This window comes from Cyprinodon variegatus, unplaced genomic scaffold (assembly GCF_000732505.1).
Source record: "Cyprinodon variegatus isolate N-32 unplaced genomic scaffold, C_variegatus-1.0 Scaffold650, whole genome shotgun sequence".
NCBI classification, from domain to species: domain Eukaryota; kingdom Metazoa; phylum Chordata; class Actinopteri; order Cyprinodontiformes; family Cyprinodontidae; genus Cyprinodon; species Cyprinodon variegatus.
The window spans coordinates 199,098-215,239 of NW_015151103.1; the positions used below are offsets into that span (position 1 = coordinate 199,098).

Genomic DNA, 16,142 nt, shown 5'->3' on the forward strand with positions numbered 1-16,142 from the left:
CAGTCTAAGCTGCAGAACGCCGTCTCACCTTAAGCGCAGTGGGAAGCGGCTGTGATTCTTCCATTGTTTCTGGACTCCCTGAACTGGGAGCATTTCTAGAGGATCTGTTGCATCCAGGGTCGCCTGCAACTTTGTTGGGCTTTCCAAAGTAAATAAAGCATGGCGACCTGCTCTGTAAAATCCAGGTTGCCTGCCATCTGAATTACTGTCATTTGTCAGGTGAATTTCTGTCAGGTGAGCAAAAGTAACAGAGTAGTGCTGTTTGGACAGGACTTATTGCTAATGCTGACTGACATTCATTCTGTCTAAAGAATCCACTGATTTAAAGTATTCAGTTTGAGTCATGGAGATTGCAAAAGGACTTTGGATCCTACCTTGAGTTGTATTGTGACAGAAGCTTTTGATTCCCATCTACTCCTGAATGTATTTAGGTCTCTGCATAATTTATTTTATTTTGAAACCTTTTCTTCTTTTAGAAAGGTTCTATCAAGTGGTTTTGTGTTCTACTGGGAAACCAGGAGTTGGTCCTGTAGGTGAAATCTAACATGGTTTTCTAAAAACAGTAGTTAATCAAATCTGAAGCATGTGGGTTTAATTAAATCCTACATAGGGTAAGCAGTTCTTCACAGCCTTTTACTCTCTGGGCTGAAGTTCATCATGTCTCCTCATTTTTCTTAGATTTGAAAAATTCCTACTTGGAGGCCCACTTTCACATCCGGCAGTGTTTATACAGCCTTGTTCCTGCAGCAGAACCATACGGAGCGGGCTGGAGTTTAGTGAGGCTCCCTCTAATGTAAACTAAGTTCTTGATTTTTTTTTTTTTATAAATTGTCTTCAGGCTTTTAGCTCCCCGCCTAGCTCCACTCACATATGTGTGAGTGGAGCTAGGCGGAGCGAGACATGCATCTGGCTGTTGTCAGGTTAGGAAGAAGCTGGAGTACCCGGAGAAAACCCATGCATGCTCAGGGAGAACATGCAAACTTCATGCAGAAAGACCCCGGGCTCGGAATTGAACCCAGAACCTTCTTGCTGCAAGGCAGCAGTGCTACCCACTGCGTCACTGAGCAGCCCTCTAACTGGAATCGTACTTTTCTAAAGTGCAATAAAAAATGTACAACCCTCTGAAACTGAGAGTTTCAACATTCGTAACAGAAATAAACTTATATTTAAGATCAAGAAGATTTAACTTACACAAACATGCTCAAAACAACTTCTGGGCATGGGTCAGTACAGAAACAACCACTTACTATGATTATATATGCCTCTCTATTTAAATGACAAAAAGTTTTTATAAATATATCATTAATAGTTGAAGTGCATAATGCAGTACAACATAATGCACTTTAACTATTAATGATATATTTACAAATATAACATTAATAGTTAAAGTGCATTATGTTGTACTGGATTAGAATTTGTACTGAAAAAAGATAAGGTTGTAAACAACAAATACAAAATGTTTCATATACACCACATCCCACACAGATCTGGTAATATAGTCACTACTTAAATATGTGATAAAAATCTTACAAAACTACTCACTGAAACAGTCCAATTTCAACATTTAAATCAGTCATCCAGAGTAGTGGACTTTTAAGAATGCAATTACAATATTAATTAAACAAAATCAACAGAATAAAAAATTAACAGCTTAAATTGTCTAACTATTCTCAATGAAGAATTAAATCTCTACTAGATATTAGAATAAAGGTATCTGTTATTTTTTGTAAAATAACATATACCTTATTTGGTAAAAAATAAAAAATATTAATGACCTTCCACTAAGAATAACTGGAACCCACTGCTAATTAGTGTCATTTGATGCCATATTTTTCTACCTTAAGATGACAATTTAAATCCAGGGGCAGTTTAAATCCATCCAACTCCAGGAAAAGTTTTTGAAAGACTTCAAAAGTGTAGCGCAAAGTGGGAGGGTATGCCAAGTTCAGGGCATATATCAGTCTCATGAGCACATACAAATGTTTTAGGGAGTGAGTGAAAACCGGCACTTGTTGCTTTATGTGCAATGCCAGTGGCAGAGCAGTAATTTCTAAGAGATGTCTGGTTTTAGATTTTTAACATTCAGGAATGTCTGTTATGTCTAGGTAATCAGAGTGTAACAGTGGTCCAATTCAATAATATTCCTTAAAAAAAAAAATATCTGAAAGAGAAATCTGCTCTTTGTTTTCTGGTCTTCTGAAATAACCTCTCATACCCCTCAGTTGACCGAATACAATTAATTCCTGCTGTATTTCTTGGCGATCAAAGTGACCCTCTAAATTCTCCTCTTGGCAGGTGAACCAGAGTTTCGCTACGTGGCAGGGATGCATGGAAACGAGGCACTGGGTCGAGAGCTCGTCTTAAACCTCATGCAGTATTTATGCAAAGAATACAAAAAGGGCACACAGCGTGTCGTCCAGCTGGTTACAGAGACGCGGATCCACCTTCTCCCTTCCATGAACCCTGACGGATATGAAGTGGCTTATGAGAAGGTGATAGATCCTAGAATGAATTGATATTGAAAGTATCCCCTCCTCCCCCCTTTACTTTTTCCATATGATATGGCATTGACTGCATACTCTATAACCAATGAGGTCAATTTTATTTTAAAAATAAAATACATATAATTATTAACTGAATCTTAACATTTAAATAAATAAGGAATGCATAGATTACTAGATACTCTGCAGTGACTGGTCTTTTTGGATTTGCCTTTACAAGCCTTTACATCTGCTTTATGATGCTTACTCTTATTCTTTATCTGCAGATCCTCTCTACCTCAGTCTGGTGCAAAGATCAGTTATTTCTAGGTCTTTCCAGAAATGTGCAGGGATTTAAATTCATGCTCTTATTAGATCACTAAAAGACTCAGAGAAAATATACCTGATGTCACTCTTTTGTTAGCTGAGGATGTGCTTTTGGTCATTGTTGTGTTAGAAAATATATCTTCACCCAGTTAAAGGGCGAGAGAAGATTTCCTTGAAGAAAGTCTCTTCTTCATTTCTGTTTTCATCTTATTCTCACTGTGAGCAGGAAAAACAATCCCGACTAACACGCATCCCACCAGGAACGGTGTTTTCCAGGTTACAGCAGCACATTTATTTCTCCATTTGTGATGCCTAAATTAATTTATTGGAGAAAGATGACTTATCTCTAAGGTTCTTTAGAGCAACATTCAAGTAGGGGGCCATTACATTACATTTATCCTGTCCCTACCTTTTTGACCAATAGTTGTTGATATTGATAACGCAGTTTGGGAAATTTAAAGACAGTCTAATTCTAGGAAGACAACTGAGATTTGCTGGATTCTCAGCTCAACATCTGTCCTCAGATTAATGCTTTTACCCTATATAATCCCTCAGACCTTCACACAATTCCTTTGACTTTACTACTTGGGTTGTGCTCGATCTATTTGTGTAGTTATTTTCCTATCTCTGCACGTAAAACTTGCTTTTACATTAAAAAGGCCTTGCCATGCCCTATGAGTTTATACAGTTTATACATTTCTGCACCAGTAGCCCTCTCCCTGGTTTGTTTAAAAATGCTTCTTGATTAAATAAGGTGATTTTGTTCCATTACTTGATAAACTTATACTTTATGAGCATCTACCTTCACAAAATCCAGAGACCAGAGGTACGATATTTTGTAGGCAGACAGTGAAGTAAACAAGAGAGGGTTAGAGCCGGGGTTGGAGATAATTTGTTGTTCCCATGTATGGAGTGAATTTTGTTCCATGCTGAAGAAAAGAACACGGTTTGTGAATGGAAAAACACACACACAAAAAAAAATGCAATTTGTAAATTGTTATGAAGGGGAAAAAATGCAATCCAGAAATTAAAGTTGGAAAAAAAGGCTTTGATCATAATAGATTTTGTTTGCAAGTTTTGTTTTTTCAAATTATTACTTTTTCACATCTTTTTTTTTTCATATTTCTTTTTCAGAGTTTATTTTCTAATAATTTTTTTATTTTCACATTTAATGTCAGAGCAATTTATAAGAAATTCTGTGATGAAAATCAGAGTTCTGTCAGTAATTCAGAATTCTAAGATTGAGATTAAAATCCGAAATCTGAAATCAATGTCAGAAATAAAAAGACATTTTTGTTTTATTGAGTGGCTGTTTTCCCCCCCCTTTTTTTCTAACTTTCTTCTGTACGCAGTAACTACAGGGCACTTTTAAAATAAAGTACTTTGTGCAGATAAAAAAGGCTAAATTGGATTTTAGAGTAGGTTATGAATGTAACACATATGGAAAAACTGAAGGGTGTGATTATTTTTTAGTTGCTTTGGACATCATGAGTCCTTTATCTGAATAACTTTCTGCCACAGGGCTCCGAACTGTCTGGCTGGGCTGATGGGAGGTACAGCTTTGAAGGAATTGATCTGAATCACAACTTTCCAGACCTCAACAACATCATGTGGGATGCCCAGGAGATCGCTGCTGATGCATCTAAAGTTTCCAACCACTATATCCCCATCCCAGAATACTACACCCAGGAAGACGCCTTAGTAAGGAGTCACAGCTTCTTTTGGTGTTTCTGTTAATAATGAAAGGCAGAATTACCCCAGAAAAATTTCAAATTTGAAATGTTCTTACTAGAACAATAGGAAATATTAGATTTATCATGTGAGTAAATTTTGCAGCTTAGGAATTTTATAAGTGCTGTAAACAACATGAAAGGACACCAGCAAGACTGATTTTATCGAAGGCAATGGCTCTAATTTAGAGCCATAAAATGCTCAGATTAGAAAATATTTCTAAAGCTCAGCGCTTTTCCTGCCAAGTGGCTTTTCCTGTATATGCTCTAATCCGTAAATCTTTTTAAATTAAAGAAATGAAAAATGTGAAAGTATCTCATACTGATCTAATTTTGACAAAAAAGAGAGATTGTTTTTCTTTCAAGATCAACTTTTTATTTTGAAGTCACCCATTGTCCTGCTGAAGTTTTTATAGTCCCAAAGAATTATTCTGATCTTTTCAACTTTTTTTTTGTGACAAAACAGGGGGGGGGAGAACAATTAAAATTAAGTGGAAAAAAAAGGATTTGTGCCTTTATATTTCTTTTAACAAAACAAAAACAAAGGCCTAAAGATATAAAGACTTCTTTTGCATTAGCTCCCCAATGCTTTGCCATTTTATCTTAGTTCAAATTAAATAATTGGCTCCATCAGGTCAAAAATATTACATTTTATTCTTATCTCATGGAAGTGAAACATTGTATCTTTAACAAAACCTGAAGTCTGCTGATTGTGTTTACTCCTGCTCAGGTTGCACCAGAGACACGGGCCGTCATCAGCTGGATGCAGGATATCCCCTTTGTGCTGAGCGCAAACCTCCACGGAGGGGAACTGGTCGTCACGTATCCCTACGACTGCACCCGTGACTGGGCCCCCAAGGAGGACACCCCCACAGCAGATGATGCCTTCTTCCGCTGGCTGGCTACCGTCTACGCCTCGACAAACCTGGTGCTGGCCAACCCCGACCGCCGCATCTGCCACTACGAGGACTTCCAGATGCACAACAACATCATCAACGGCGGGGCCTGGCACACAGTCCCCGGCAGTGAGTCACTGGATCACATCAGCCCCAACAAAGCAGAACAGCAAGAGATAAAATCATTAGCTATTGATGAAAGGCTCTTATTTATTCAGATTATAACTTTATCTTTAACATAGAATCTTCTTCCCATTCAGGAGAAAATTAAGTTTCTCTCACATGTTGCAAAATATCAGGTTAAAACAAACTTTTTTGTGGTTAAATTGGAGAATTAAACAACATGTTTGCAAGCTGTAATCTTTCTTTTGATTTTGTAGTGATGAATCATTCCTAGCTGAGGGGCCTTTTAGCCCTAATCCTATTTGAGTTGTTTAACAGAGAAAAATAAAACTATCCCACCAGCTTTAACCAACATCTTCCCAAGGTTTTGTTCTTGGGTTGATTTGGACATCACATTTCCTAAGCAGTACGATGGCTGGTTACCCAAACTTTACCACACTTCCTCACATCCTGGTTGGTTTTCTTTGATAATTCCATAACAACACAAAAGGAAGGTTTATAGATGTGACTCAAGGGCTGCATGTTGGAGCAATTAACTGTTAGCTCTGTTGCTTCCAAAGAGGTTCTAGGTTCAAATCCCAGCTGTTTCTTCATGCCTTGGTTTCTGTATTTGCTCTGGCTTCCACCCACAATCCATAAGCATGACCGTTAGGTTAACTGGTCTCTAATTGTCTTAAGGTGTGTGCAGGTTGTCTATGCTATGCTGTGTTTCCCTGCGATGAACATAAGGGGTTGTCCAGGAGGTTGTCTGCCTCTCTCTCAATGCCTGCAGGAAATAAACAAAGTAATGATGCTATTATAGACAATAAGTGGATGGTTTTAATTCAGCCTATATAGAGCTTTCTTTAAAGTGCCATTACCTAATAAGGCTTTGCCAAATTGTTTAAATTAAGAAACCATATTCTAAGGAATATTATTGTAGTGTAATCTTAACTTCTGATTTTGAAGAGAGAAATAATCATTCTTTTAATACTCATTATTCTGACATGTATGAAAATGAAAAAAGTTCATTCTGAATGACTGGACCAGGAATGGCTCAGTTGATTTCATATCAGAACGTGAGAAAATTGATGGTATTATTAATTGTTTTGCAGATCTATGGCTTTCTCAGATTAATCCTGCTTTCAGTTATCTGTATTGTCATGATCAGTAAAAAGCGATGCAAATTAATGCTTTGCGCCATAATTCCTTTTTCTAATAAAATAAACTTTGAAAGTAAAATGAGGTAGAGAAAAAAAAATTAAACTGAAAATGTAATTCCACATGTAGCCACTAGACACTCAAAGCAATAATTCAGTCACTTTCCGCTCAGTAGTGGTTTAACTGATATCTGATCTTTTTGATGTTATATACAGTCACCTTGTGTCTGGTTGGTGGAGGATGAATCAAAGCTAACTGTAGTATTTGGAAAATGCCAAAACAAACTGTATTCTTTTAGACAGAGTTTGGTATATTTGCTTTGTTTATGTTCTGCAGGTATGAACGACTTCAGTTACCTGCACACCAACTGTTTCGAGGTGACGGTAGAGCTGTCCTGTGATAAGTTTCCACATGTCAGTGAGCTTCCAGTTGAGTGGGAGAACAACAAGGAGTCTCTTCTGGTTTACATGGAGCAGGTCAGTCTTACTAGCTCATAAAGGATATTCTGCTTTTAAATAGGAAGGAAAAAGCTATCCAACCAGTCAGACAGTGTTTATGATTCTAGATTAAGAAAGACGGCAGACAAAACAGGCAAGCATAGGAAAGGTCCAGCAAAAAACAAAAAAACAACAAGGCAATGTATTGTCAGTCAAACATGGTTTCACCAGGACATGTTTATGTGGTGGAGCCATGAAGAACCATCATTGCTTAATTAGTGAGGTGAAAGTCATTACATCTTGGTTAATAAAACTGTGGTCTAATCAACCGCTGATGCATGACTTTAAAAAGACTGTTCAGACCCCCAAACCTACCAAGGATTATCAGAGTTTATTCGCTTAATGAGTCAAATTAAATTGTAAGGATAGTCCATATAGAGTGAAGTTTGTTCCATTATTGTTGCATACAAAGAACAGGTTTTGTAAATAGAAATTTGAAATTAAATACAATCCAAAGGTAAATCTTTGAAAAAAAGTCACAATCAGAAAAGGCTTTAAGGGTAACTTGGCTGTTTTCTTAGATTTTTTTTGTTCAAATTAATATATTTTTTAATTAAGTTCTTGTGTCTTATTTTTTCAAACTTTAGTTTGCAGAAATCTGACTTTTTCATTTTTAATTTATTTATTTTTTTACTTCTCCTTTAAGAATTTCATCCTTTTCAAACTGTGTTTTACAGATCACAATATGTTTACTTTAAGCCCGATAGCAACAGCCACATTGACCAATAAAAATGTTGTTGCTAGCGTCCATGCAGATGTAGAAATCTTTGCTCCTCACTCTAGAGGGAAACCTGCCGCCAGAAGGCAGAACACAATGGGAAAGGAATACAATTCATTAAACTCGGTCTGGCAAAGAGAAATATGTAAAAATAAAATTTGAACAAGGAAAATAAAAAAATATAATGTGAAAAAAACAGCAAACCCGCTTTCCAAAGCTTTTTTTAAACTCAGACGTCTTTCAAATGTTTTTTAGGATCGCATTTCTTTCGAATATCTTTTTTTTTTTCTTGTAAAAATAATGTTACAAAATTCACTCCACAAGTCCAAAATTTTTTCTGTTGAAACAACATCTATCCAATTTTAAATCATCTGATCAGAAAAAAAAGTGAGCTCTCTCAATGTTCTCCGACTTTCCAACAAATCAAAAGTTGTTGCCAAGACACATTTGTATTATTTCATGGTATTATTTCAAGATACCCAGCAGAGCTGCTTTTTGTGTGGTTAAAATATGATAACTATAATTCAAATATAATGGATAATATGCGCTTTAAAGCTGACCTATGTGTTTGTTAAAAATGTTCAGCCAGATTTATTAACATTTCTTTGCTTAAAAAAAAAAAAAAAAAAAAAACACAAAGGACTGAATCAACCTCATGTTCCAAAAAATGAGGTCCATAATACAAGGTTTTCTCCTCATTCAGGTTCACAGAGGAATCAAAGGTGTCATCAGAGATAAGATCAGCAAACAAGGAATAGCAAATGCCATCATTAAGGTGGAGGACCATGACCACGACATCAGATCAGGTAAGTTGTACTCCAGCCGACGGCTTAACTTTCCTTTTAATCGAAACCAATTTAACTTTAATGAATGAAATACCAATTGAATTTCTCTTCTTGTTTCGTTGGTGATTCTTTAACTGGAATTATGCCACCTTGAAGACATCCATGCAAATCCATTTCATTCAAAATAAAATATATCCTGTTACAAAAAAATATTCCCTGACATAAAACATAAACCTTAAATAAATACATTTTTAATGTATTCTATCTTTTATTTATCAATTCACCTCAGGATTTATTTAATGCTTTTAGTGTGTATAGCGACTCAAAATATATCTGGGACCTCCTTTATCAATTGTGCATATTTATTATAAGCTCTAACATTCAAACAGGAGTTTTCTCTTCATATAATCTCCACAGCATGACACAACCAACACCGTACAGTGTACTTAGGATCAAACGCTTCACCTTGAAGTCTTTAAATGTTCACTTTGCTATTACTTGTCAGATTATGGATCTTTATCCAGATAACAGTTACAATGTACAGGAGTAGATGGGTTGGAATTCTTACTATTTCTACACAGACAACTGCCCCCAAAGTCAAAAGCTGTTTACCAGGAGAGCTGCAGAACAACATAAGGCAGCTTCCTTTTTTTAAAACACAAACATTTCATTGTAAATTTTGGAGCTAAATCAAGACAATGCATAATGTGATGGTTAAAAGTGTGACAAAATGTTCAGCTATTTAAGAGGTATGTGTAATGTTTCTTGTTCTGGTGCTGTTTAGATACCTGGTATTGCAGCTTCTGACTGTGGTGCTCTTTCTTCTGCATGGCCCTGTCTGCATCAGCTGCTGTTAAAGACATAGAAGAATTTCAAAGAAAAATGTAAAAAATGATTATGGCAGATAAGAGAATAACTGGTTATTTCGTTTCTGAAGTATTTGATTTTTAATTTTTTATCTGGTCAATAAAAATTAACCTGATGTCTGGGAAAACATCTTGTAACGTTTTACAGGTTCTGTCATGAAGACGCAGTCAGCGTTTTCACCAAGGGTTGCTTTAAGCAATATCCTCTCAGTTGTCTGATTTCCAGGAGGCAATACAGCACAGTGGACCTTATTTAGTAGCGGCATCAATGGCCACCATCTGGCAGGCCTGTAAATGGTGCCACGTCTCTTTATGTCGGTCCATGTCACCCGATGCTGGGCTTCTATTTAGGCTCTAAATCTTTTTGGTATAGATATAGGCTATGATGAGACTATGTACCTTTAAAATCCAGCATTATAGCATCTTAACCATTAATTAGAATTTAATCATATGTACATATGGTGAATTTTAATTTATATTAAAAACAGAAGAAACTGAATATCATGATTTTATCTAAAGTCTGACCCCAAGATGCAGAAAGCCAAACAGAGAGACACGGAGTTAAAGTTTGACAGGTTTGTTATGAGTATGGTGATGCATCCTGTGCTGCTCTTAGCACTAGGGAGTAAGTCCAGTGTTGCTGAAAGGTGAGGGGAAGACAATGCGGTTAGTTCAGGCTCAGTGGGAAATTTGAATCTTAGAATTGGAGGAAAAGGTTGAAGACTCACTTCTCCAAGGAAATGTGTCCTTTATGGAATCCAGACAGAGGATTGTACCAGAGAGAGTTTTGCTTGGTGATGGGTGGACTGGGTTACTCAGACTGCGGTTGTTTCTTGGTGAATGGAGAAGCTTACTGCCACTAAGATTTCCTGCAGTACTTGAACGGGCTGTAGTCCTGAAGAAACCTTTGCTTGGTGTGAAGCTCAAACGATTTCTTGGGGAAAGTGGATCCAAACCTCCTGTTTGGAACCCCAGCTCAGTTAGAAGCTCAGTAGAACCTTCCAGAGAGAGAAGGACCGAACAAGTCCAGTTTGCAGGATGACTTCCTGCCAAGAGGCAAAGACAAAAACAAAGTTAAGGCTCAGGTTGACAAAAACTCAGTTTGACTCAGAAAAAACTCAGCTTGGCTAGAGAATCCAAAACTGGCAAACCCAAACTCAGGTTAGACTCTGCTAAACTAAGCATGGCTAGAGTGCACAGTATTGGCAAAACAAAGACTTATGTTAGACTCTACTAAACTAAGCATAGCTAGAGTACTATGTATTGGCAAACACTCTGGCGTCGAGGTAGTCAGCAGCTTAAGAACACTCCACAGGTAATGAGGCAATGAGCTGCAGGTGTGCAGGGAGAACCAATGAGGACGGGGCACCACCTGGTGGAAGAGGAAAGGAAACACAAAAACAGACAACACAAACTGGATTCCTGACACTGAAGAGAAGCCCATCTTTTTTTTTTTTTTACAAACATTTTTGTTTCGTACTTCAAATAATAGGCTTTATATAGTTTAACTTTAAATAGGTTTTTATTACGATTACAAGGACTTTTTAAGAGCCTGTTTTTTTATTTATTTTTACACAGTAGCCTATTGAAAACAAATTAAAATAAGTCTAACTCCTCCTAAAGAGCAAAGACATGTTTCAGATTACAAAAGTACTAGATTTTCCATTTAACCTTTGTTTTTATCTAATCTCTTATAGCTGCAGATGGGGACTACTGGCGTCTGCTGAACCCAGGCGAATATAAGGTTATCGTTTGGGCGGAGGGTTACTTCCCATCTGTGCGTCGCTGCCGCGTTGGACAGCAGCCTCATCCGACCATCTGTGACTTCACCCTCACCAAAACACCCATACAGAGGCTAAAGGAGATCCGAGCCAAAGGAGAGAAGATCCCAAAGGACCTCCAGCTGCGGCTTCGTGCTCTCAGGATGCGTAAGCTCCGTGCCAGCACCAAAGCCATCAATCGCCGCAGAGAGAATCAGCGGCAGCGAGCAAGGAGAGCTCGCTCCACCTGAGCTTGGTGGAAACCAGAGAGGACGATGGGCTGAGGAAGCCTCTGATGTGATCTGGAATAACGACTGAAACAGCTAAACGTTGCTTCCTTTTTTAATCTAAATTGTCATATAGAAGGATCAGCTGTGCCGATTAACATAAACAGCACTCCATCTGTTTAAAGTTTTTTTTCTTAACAGGAATGGGTTCCTTTGCACCCTTTTCAAACCACCTGTCTGCTTTGTCCAAAATGTGAACATTCTGGTCCTATAATTCATAACACTACAGTTAAGGTTTGTGAGTGTAATTTAAAATGTGAAATGTTTTAGGGGTGTAAAAGCTTTGGCATGGATTTACTTTAAAAAATATCCCAAAATCCTGGCTAAGAGTTGAAGAATTCAATTATTACTTTTACTGTTTTCTACACAATCTAAAATGTGAATCTCTCTGTCAGCTGGTCTGAAGTATCACATTTTATCAACTGTCTTTCAGCTTAATAAAAGCTCCCAAATAAATGTGACATTTGATGTTGGAAAGTGTCTAAATTTGTAATTGATGTTAAACAAAGCAATCCAGAAATAAAGTATCAGTGAGATGTAAAAAAAAAATGCAATGGGTGCACTTAATGAATGCTACGATGAAATCAGTTTTTTTAGCAAATGGTCAGACATTCATTTCATTTGAATCAAAATAAAGAACGCAGATATGTGATGACGTTGATGTATTAAAAATACATAAATATTTTGTTTTTTTTTCAAATGAAAAATATATATGTATTAAAAAAAATTTTTTTTTCTCGCATCCATAAGTGGAAAAATTATGGACCAATTTTATGAGAAAAATCAAGAAAAAAAACCAACATTATTTTATTTATTTATTTTTTTATCGCTTGCTTTCTCAAAGTCATGGGTTTCTGTGATGGGAAAGAAATTTACACGTGTATGTCATTCTCATATAGACGACATGATTTAAGGATCAGGACGCAGGGCGTCTGAGCAGGAGAGGAACTGGGTGCTATTTGTTGTATCAGAATGAGCAGTAGCAGCAAGGTTATGCTAAGTTTTCAGCTCAGAGCTTGTTCGAAGATGGATGCAGTCCTTTTCACATGCAAAAATGGACTACAGTTGCAGAGATTGCACCACGTTCAACATGAAGTCCAGTCGGAACTTTGGGCCTTTGTGTTGCATCCAGACTGAGGACTCGGGGCAGGAGGGGAAGAAATATGTTTTTTCTAGTGGATTTTAAATGTGCCATGGGGGCACAGTTCAAGATGTGATGTAAGGGGGACAGGCTGTGCCACAACACTGCTATAAACTGATACCTTAACAGTTAAGTTTTGGTTCTGTTCTGAAACACAAACAGTGCCTAGGTGGAAGTTGAACTGAATAAACTGATTACTTGCCTTCTTCTGCGTCCGACACAAGCTAATCAGCTTTGAACCACACCCCCACGGAAGCCCAATCAGCATCCAGAGTTCATATTAAAAGGTCTCCAATCCACAACTCTACCTGCTACCCAAAGTGCAGGCAGTGGTTGCTCTATGTCTGACTTCAATTCAGAATGGCCCGATTTAACCCACCTCCAGTCCTTCCTCCACCATTGTAGCCAAAGCTTAATCAGAGTTTCATTCTTCCCGGACTCTTACAGCGTTCCCTGTCTCATTTCAACCAGTCCGGCAAAAGACCGCCATGTTGAGCATGGTTCTGCCAGAGGTTTCTTCCCAATGGGGAGTTTTTCCTCTCCACTGTCGCTTCATGCTTGCTCATTATGGACAGGTTCTCAGCCTGTGTTATGCAAGCAGGTCTTCCATCTTCCAGCTGCCTCAGTGAAGCACTAGTATCAGCTCATACAGTCCACTGGATCTCAAGCATACCGTCTCATCAAACTGTTCTTTACTCCTGTTCATGCATATCAAACAAAATTCAGCCTAAATTCAGACTAAAGTAATTGTATAAATAAAATTCTTCTAATTATTTTTTGTCCATGCGACTTTTTCAGAATGAATTAGAAGACAACCAGACTTTCAATCAATTATTTTTAATACATTTTCAACACCTATCCAGGAGTCTTTGTCAATTCTGTTCTGTGAAGCAGGATTCTTCTAACCTGACAACAGCCAGATGCATGTCTAGCTCCACTCACATATGTGTGTGGAGCTAGTGCATCTGGCTGTTGTCAGGTTAGGATTCTTCACCATTTTCAGAACAAATATCAATCCTGGTTCATGAATGTGCACCTTGATATGTGCTTGAGAATGGCTTTGTCACCATTCAAACCCAGGTTAAACGCCTTGCAGCCTAAAGCCCACTTCTCTCATTAAACCATAAAAAAAGAAAAAGAAAAATAACAAACAGCCAGTACAGGTGTTTTATTAAATATGTGAATCAGGAAATTGTCTATATACCAAACTGAACAATTGTTGTTCTCTACTTGAAAAAACACTTTAGATTTTAAAATAGATATTTCAGTCCTAGATTCTCTTTAAAGTAACAGATTATAATTTAAAATGTTTCCAGACCTTAACTGGTTGTCAATTTTCTTTATTCAGTCCCCGCTGATTTTTAATTGGTTACCCTGACTCAAAGCGTTGTGATCAAGGAAGTATTTCGTTTACATGGACTATAGGACATCTATAGGACATAGCTCTCCTATCAAAGCATCATTGGATTGGTTGTGGTGGCAACAAATAACAAAGATGGTGCTGGCGCTGTGCGGGTAGGAGGAGTAACGTGAAAAACAGGGAGTGAAAAGTAGAGATCATCTGTTGAACTGATGAGTTCACTATAAAGTCCACTATATAGTCCCCGCTTTATAAAGTGATTGAGGGATTTATGGGTTAGGCTGGGCGTTTGGACACAGCCCTCATGTCAGACTTTATCTTCCTCGAAACATGTAAAGCCATCCTATCTTCCATTTGTCTAAGATTAAACCTTGTTTGCAGTCTAGATTTAAGCTCAAAATTACAACATTAGTCAGATTGAATTCTTACCACAGCTTCTCTGCCACATTTAGTCTATCAGAGAACTTAAAAAATGCTTTGATCTAAACCAGGGGTTTGCAAACTATTTGGCCTGTGACTCAAAAATAACAACAAAACAGACAAACATCTTAAACTACATACAGTATAACTACTCCATGATATATCTATTGAAACTTATAAAGTAAAGTAAATATATGAGTTTTTAAATAAATTTACTTTCCAATCATATTTAAAGCTATGTTAATCATATTTTTCATCATTTGATGGGACATTTGATAATGTAATTGTACATTTTACAATAATATGGTATATTTAATGTTTGAATCATGCCTTAGATAAAAATATAACATCTACTTATTTTATAGTACATTTATTAAATTTATGGAATATTCATATTTATATATTTAATATATATTTTAAGAATATATTATATATTCTGGCCTCCATATACCTCAGGGATCACATAACAAAGATTATTAAAACCATCTTGTGACTCCTCCACTTGGTGTCTCATGACCCCCAGAGGGGTCCCAATCCCCACTTCAGGAACTATTGCTCTACGTCAATACATTACAGCTCTAGTTGTATGTTTAATGAGGATAAACTACTCCAACTCATGATGCAACCTCCAACACCTTTTTGTTCAGTATTATCTTGTATTTTTCACAGTTTATCTTTCATTCAATTCTGATCAGCTCTTCTTAAAGTAAAGCATTCCGACAGCATGGTGCTGCCACCATCCTATAAGAATTGTGTGTTCAGGGTATGTTCAGAGTTACTTGTTTGCGACATAGCATGTTTCATATAGGCCAAATATTCTCTCTTTCTCTTACTCTTTCATAAGGGATGGATTTGTGGAGTTCCAGTTTGATACCTATCTTGGCTAAAATTTCCCTCACGGAAGATTTGGGTACCTGCAGCAGCTCCTGGGTTACTAAGGGTCATCTTAAGGGCTTATCTAATTAATGCTTTGATAGTCTTGTCTATCAGATCAAATGGACAACTTTGTCCTGGTTTGTTAATTCACAGATGTTCTCTAATAATACTACTGCGGTTCATCTACCTCAGGTTGCATTGTGATAAATGTTTGGTCTGTATGAAAAATTTACCAAAGGTGTTCTAATATAAAAAGGTCTAAGGAGTACAAACATTCTTCTTGGCACTTTAGAACAAAACTGTACAGGTCAACCCAAATTTAGAACAAATGAGTCTTTGTGACATTTATTATTTTCCAGTAAGATTAAACATATATGTAATAACTGCGTACAGATTTAACACAAACACTGCCTGATAGTACATTATTAGCCTGTTAGATAAGAAGAAAGAGCTTCTTTGTTTGAGTTTTTTTTATCTTTAAATCGAGGCACATTTTTTCATTTAGGACCCACTTAGTGATCTAAGTATATTTAGTAACCAACAACTAATGATCCATTGCTGGGAGGAAACAGCTGTTAAGAAACTCTTGGACAGTCAGGATCCTGCTTTTTACTTGATGTTCTTTGGCCCCTGTTTCATTTGTTTTCAAATCATCCTGCTCCTTGAAGTTCTCTAGAAAGACAAAAAATTTATTTTATATATATCATATCTCTCTCTCTCTCTCTCTCTCTCTCTC

The 16,142-nt window shown here is 37.0% G+C and overlaps 2 protein-coding genes across 2 annotated transcripts in view; one reads left to right on the forward strand and one right to left on the reverse strand.

Annotated features, from left to right (window-relative positions):
- LOC107096808 (probable carboxypeptidase X1) overlaps positions 1-12,138 on the forward strand; it is a 20,863-nt gene extending 8,725 nt beyond the window's left edge. The window contains exons 8-13 of the mRNA XM_015393633.1: positions 2,296-2,492; positions 4,329-4,508; positions 5,268-5,562; positions 7,033-7,172; positions 8,615-8,717; positions 11,260-12,138. Coding sequence (XP_015249119.1) covers positions 2,296-2,492; positions 4,329-4,508; positions 5,268-5,562; positions 7,033-7,172; positions 8,615-8,717; positions 11,260-11,573 — 1,229 coding nt within the window. The 3' untranslated portion in view covers positions 11,574-12,138. The remainder of the gene's footprint in view (positions 1-2,295; positions 2,493-4,328; positions 4,509-5,267; positions 5,563-7,032; positions 7,173-8,614; positions 8,718-11,259) is intronic.
- Positions 12,139-15,770: 3,632 nt separating this feature from the next.
- Positions 15,771-16,142, reverse strand: part of LOC107096793 (radial spoke head 10 homolog B-like) — an 11,709-nt gene continuing 11,337 nt past the window's right edge. Inside the window, exon 17 of the mRNA XM_015393601.1 lies at positions 15,771-16,078. Within this exon, the coding sequence (XP_015249087.1) occupies positions 15,951-16,078 (128 nt within the window). The 3' untranslated portion in view covers positions 15,771-15,950. The remainder of the gene's footprint in view (positions 16,079-16,142) is intronic.